This window comes from Aegilops tauschii, chromosome 7, assembly GCF_002575655.3.
Source record: "Aegilops tauschii subsp. strangulata cultivar AL8/78 chromosome 7, Aet v6.0, whole genome shotgun sequence".
NCBI lineage: Eukaryota > Viridiplantae > Streptophyta > Magnoliopsida > Poales > Poaceae > Aegilops > Aegilops tauschii.
Window position 1 is genome coordinate 424,665,849 of NC_053041.3, and position 4,887 is coordinate 424,670,735.

The 4,887-nt window shown below is 49.7% G+C and overlaps 1 protein-coding gene across 1 annotated transcript; it reads left to right on the forward strand.

The window, feature by feature from the left end:
• Positions 1–935: 935 nt before the first annotated feature.
• On the forward strand, positions 936–1,848 carry LOC141027230 (putative E3 ubiquitin-protein ligase SINA-like 6). Its single transcript, XM_073504213.1, has 2 exons — positions 936–1,070; positions 1,153–1,848. The coding sequence occupies exons 1-2, from the start codon at positions 936–938 to the stop codon at positions 1,846–1,848; spliced, it is 831 nt and encodes a 276-aa protein (XP_073360314.1).
• The last annotated feature ends 3,039 nt before the right edge of the window (positions 1,849–4,887 follow it).

Genomic DNA, 4,887 nt, shown 5'->3' on the forward strand with positions numbered 1-4,887 from the left:
AGTAAAATCAAGCTTCTTCTCGTTGTACGAGTTGACGCGACACATCATAGCACTGGCCCCACATGCTTGCCTCTAAACTTGGCTGAAAGACCCGCAGTGTACAACATATTTGCTGCAACCTCTAACATTTACCCACCATAAATTAAAATATATGTGGCCGTATGCATCATTCTGATGCAGAGGCCGGGGAGTCCCCCCTTTTTGAAAAAAAAAACAAATTAAAATATATATTCCTGTCTTGACCAGATGAGCGTGCAAACTACAATCACCAGGGTGTCAGGTAGGGCCAGAAGGCTATTTTTTTTTAAAACTTCATGACGGCCACATAGCATGGAGCCGACCCCAACGATTTTAAGCTTACATGCACGGTACATGCTATCCTAGACTACTCTACACATGAAACTGCCACACGAGCGTCCGGGCTGCGCTTGGCTCTTCGCCTCTTCGGGAAGTCGAACAATGATGGAGTACTACTGCACTGGGGGAGTACTACAGTACGCTTCTGGCCATCTGACACCGATTGAACTGCTGCATGTCCACCGCGTGCGGGAGGGAGAGCGTGTAGCGAAAGCTTCTCCTAGTCTTGCCGGCCACCACGCTCGTGGGCGAGGGAGGGACGCTCCTGCCTTTGCGTGTATGACAGGTGGGCCTGACAGGTGTGTGGCCAACCTGTCATACAGCCAAAGGCAGGTGCAGTTAAGTCCGCGAGGGAGAGGATAATCAAACTTCTCGTTGATGTACGAGTTGACGCGACACATCAAAGCACTGCACTCGATATATTTCAATAATTTGCGTTTACTGATGCATTAATTACAACGCATGCATGCATGCCGTGACTCTCCTTTTGATACTTGCATGTGTTGATTTAATGCACCTTGAAGTATTATAAAATATGTGACGGTAAAGCTTTGTAATACCCCGGCCCAAGTCGAGAGATGGTTGTGCACGAGGAGGGCGAGATCATGCAGACCGAACAGGACCCAACGATGGAGCTCTCTAAGGTCTCGATGGACCTCACCGTGCTCCACTGCCCCTTGTGCCTCCGCCCCTTGACGCCTCCAGTGTATGAGGTTCGAATACACCTCGTCCGTTCGGCAGATTGAGCAAGGTGCAGATTTCTTGATTGATGTGCTGTTCGATTGATTTCTGCAGTGCAAGGGAGGGCACCTGGCCTGCGCGGACTACCGCGTCGAGCGCCCCGGGAACCAGCGGCAGTGCCAGAAGTGCGAGCGCGGCGGTGGCTTCAACGTGCGGAACGCGGTGGTGGACTCCGTCCTTTCATCGGTGAGGGTGGACTGCCCGCATGAAGGCTGTGGGCTCTACGTCACTTACCACAAGCTCGCCGATCACCAGAGCGTGTGTCCGCTCGCGCCCTGCAAATGCCCCGTGCCCGTCTGCGGCTACGAAGGCCCGCCGCCGGCGCTCTACCACCACATCAGCACCGCGCATCCCATGCCCGTGCACAGGATCCAGTATGGCACGGTGCTCCAGCTGCAAGTGCCACTGTCGGAGCCACGGCTCTTGCTGTCCGCGGAGGAGGACCGCCGCGTGTTTTTCTTGGTCGGCGGCGTGCTCGACATCGGCGCGCCTATCGCCGTGTCGGTCGTCTGCATCAGAGCAGGGGCGTCCCCACTGCCGCACTACGTGGCCAAGCTGTGGGCAAACAGCCTGCCGGGGGAGCCCAAAGGCACGACCGACACCGTCAAGGTGGAAATGGAGGTGACAAGCAGCAAGGATCCCGGCGACGTCGACGTGCAGGAGCTGACCTTCTTGACAGTTCCGCCCAAGCTGCTGACCGGGGCTAAGCTTGTGTCCCTCCACATTCAGATTGACAAGCTCACGTCCTAAATGTTTCTACAGTGCCTTCTGTTTATCTTAGTAATATGCTAATATAGGGATTACCTTGGTCTACTTTAGCTTAAGAAATGGTGGGTTTTGGTGGCGATGCAGCAATTACTTCGACATTAGATTAGTAATTTCCAACAGTCGAACGGATATTTTGTGTCTGTTGGATATAAAGTTCCTTTGGGTAAGAAGTACTACTTGTCATCAAAATGGATAAAAGGAGATGTATGTAGACGTATTTTAGTTCTAGATACGTCCCTTTTTATCCATTTTGATGACAAGCACTCCCTCCGTTCCACAATACATGCCTTCCATTTGTCAAAATATAGATGTATCTAGACATGTTTTAGTATATAGGTACATCCATGATAGAGCCAATCGGATGGTTGAGAACACTACAATTCGTAGCTACAGATGCGTGTGTGACTCCCAGATGCAGAGGCCGGGGGTCATCATCCTCCTTTTCGAGAAAAAACAGACACGTGTGTGAGAGGACGAGTGCGTGCGTGCACCTCTTCTCTTCCTGTATAACGTACTACTAAACTCAGAGTACAAGTTTTTGTGGGTGGCACGATGGTGCGTGCGAGAAGTCCCGAGAGATAGGTTTAATGCGTCTGAAAAAAAGACTAGCCTAGAGCTCGCCACGCGGCTATTCCTGTCGAACGCCCCATTAACCGTAAGATATGTATACGACAGTGCCAGTTATTGCACCTACACAGCAGTACTCCCTCCTTTCAGGTTTATAGGGCTTAATTCAAAAATCTCACCAACCAAGATGGTGAGTGGTGGAATATTTTTTGTAGTTTGCAAAAGCACCTAATTAATGCTCTTGTTTTTCTCAAAAAATTATGTTTATCAATGCATTAATTGCAATGCATGCATGCATAAAGTACATGCATTGGTCAATTTTCTCTTAATACTTGCATGCAATGATTTAATGCACCTTGGAATCTGAACATGTGTTGGGGAACAACCAAATTGAGCCTTATAAAATGGAAAAACTAAAATTTTGAGATAAGCCCTATAAAACCGGAAAGGAGGGAGTAGAAAAAGAAGTACTCCATCCGGGAATAGTGCTGCACTTCGAAACTAGAACCATCAATAAATTTTGAGCTTGCGTCTCGTCACATTCCAAATTACTCCACGCTATATTGAATTGCAAACCTGTTCACACCGATCACAAACTAAACGGTTTCCCACTTAGGAGCGTATTAGTACCACGCTATATTGAATTGCAAACCTGTTCACACCGATCACAACCTAAACCGTTTCCCACTTAGGAGCGTATTAGTACTCGGTTATAAATACTAGTATGCCAAGATGACTGCACATTCCTCCTCAACTCCTCATCCACAAAAACAAACAAGTCATTCAGCATCCTTCCCTTGCGTCTGCCATGGCCAGCGTGAGTTCTGGGTCGAGAGATTGCCACCAAAGAGAGGCGAGCATGGAAGCGGAAGCACGAGAGATGTCCCGCCTCGCTGCGAGAGCAGCCGACATGTCCCGCCGCGTGGAAGTAGCAGCACAGAGGTCCCGACGCGCCGCTGAAGCAGCACGGAGGTCCCGCCGCATCGTCGATGCAGCAGACTGGTCCAACCACGCCGCGGAAGCAGCAGAGATGTCCTGCCGCGCCACGAATGCAGCAGAGATGTCCCGCCGCGCCGCGGCGGCCTAGGAAAATTTCTCGCGGGCAGGCGACGAATGTTACAGGCGCATGCATGCGATCGTCCATAGCCAGATGGATCAGATCTCCGGCTGGGCGAGGTTGTAGGACGACATTAAAGCCTCGTTTGAATAGGCTACCGGCGTCATCCGGCAACTAAGGGAGGGCAATGAGAGGCTCCGGGCCAAGCGCGACCTGCTGAGGGAGAAGATCGTCCGAAGTGCAGACCAGCAGGAGGAGACCAGTGCCTTGTTGAAGAGGACCGGCGTCATCGTCAAGAAACTTATGGACGAGAATGACATGCTCTGCAACGAGCGCCAAAGGCTGGTGGAGGAATCCGTGCATGTTCTCAAGCAGCGTCTTGAGGACATGAAAGAGCTCATCGCTGCTCACCGCGGAGACTAGTTCACGCGGCCTGCAGCAACGCATCAAGAAAGTAGAGATCAGCGAGCCAGATCCTTGTCTTCCTTCTTCTTTTGCCCTTGTGTATTTCGGGCGTAGCCGCATGTGGCTTTTTTAATTATCTTTATAATTATGTAAGACAATTAATCGTCCTTATCTTTCTGTGGAAGATCAATGTTGCGAGGCTGGAATGAAGAAAACTCTTGCTGTGGCGACCCTGGCGTTGCTGTTCTTCTAGTTGCTGCTGGGCTTCCTTCAGTTTCCTGGTTTCTTTTGTTGTAATAATCAGTTTAGGATGTGGATTGTGTCGTCGGTTGTGAAATGTTGGGTTCTAGCGCGGATGTTTGGCCTTTGTTGGCCTCTTGGGATGTTGCGATTTCAATCTGGTAGCTTTTAGTCTTTTGTGTTAGGCTGGAGTTGTGCTGAACTTCTTGTGAAGTGTGGTGGTTTTCAGTAATGAAAATCGGAAGGGGCAAGCCCTTCTTTGATAAAAAAAATTTAATCGTCCTTATATATTCATCAGTCTTGCTATAAGTCGCAGTAGATGCTATATAGGTCCGTCGGATCTTACATCAAGTTCCGTGCTTTCAGATTTTCTTTTTTCTCTCTTAAATCTCAGTCGAGTGAGACATAGCCACGCCATTAAAAAAAGGCTCGGGTGCCATTAATGGAGACCTTGGGAGAGAGGTGGACGGCAGATGGAGGTCAAAGGGCTCTCCTCCCGATAAGCACGCGCAGGGGTCTGATCGCACGCCTCTCGTACTCAAATAGCTACCCTGCACGGCGCCTCCTAGCTAATAAAAATGGGGACGCGTGGCGGCACGTAAATGGTACTAGTAAGTAGGACACCCACTGTTTCAATAATACTTGTGTTGTAACGTGACATCACTTGTTCCAAAATGACTTTGTTGATTGTTAATGTGTGCACCTTCGCAAATCGGACTGCAAATTTACCATAGCATGTTGGTGCCATGTCA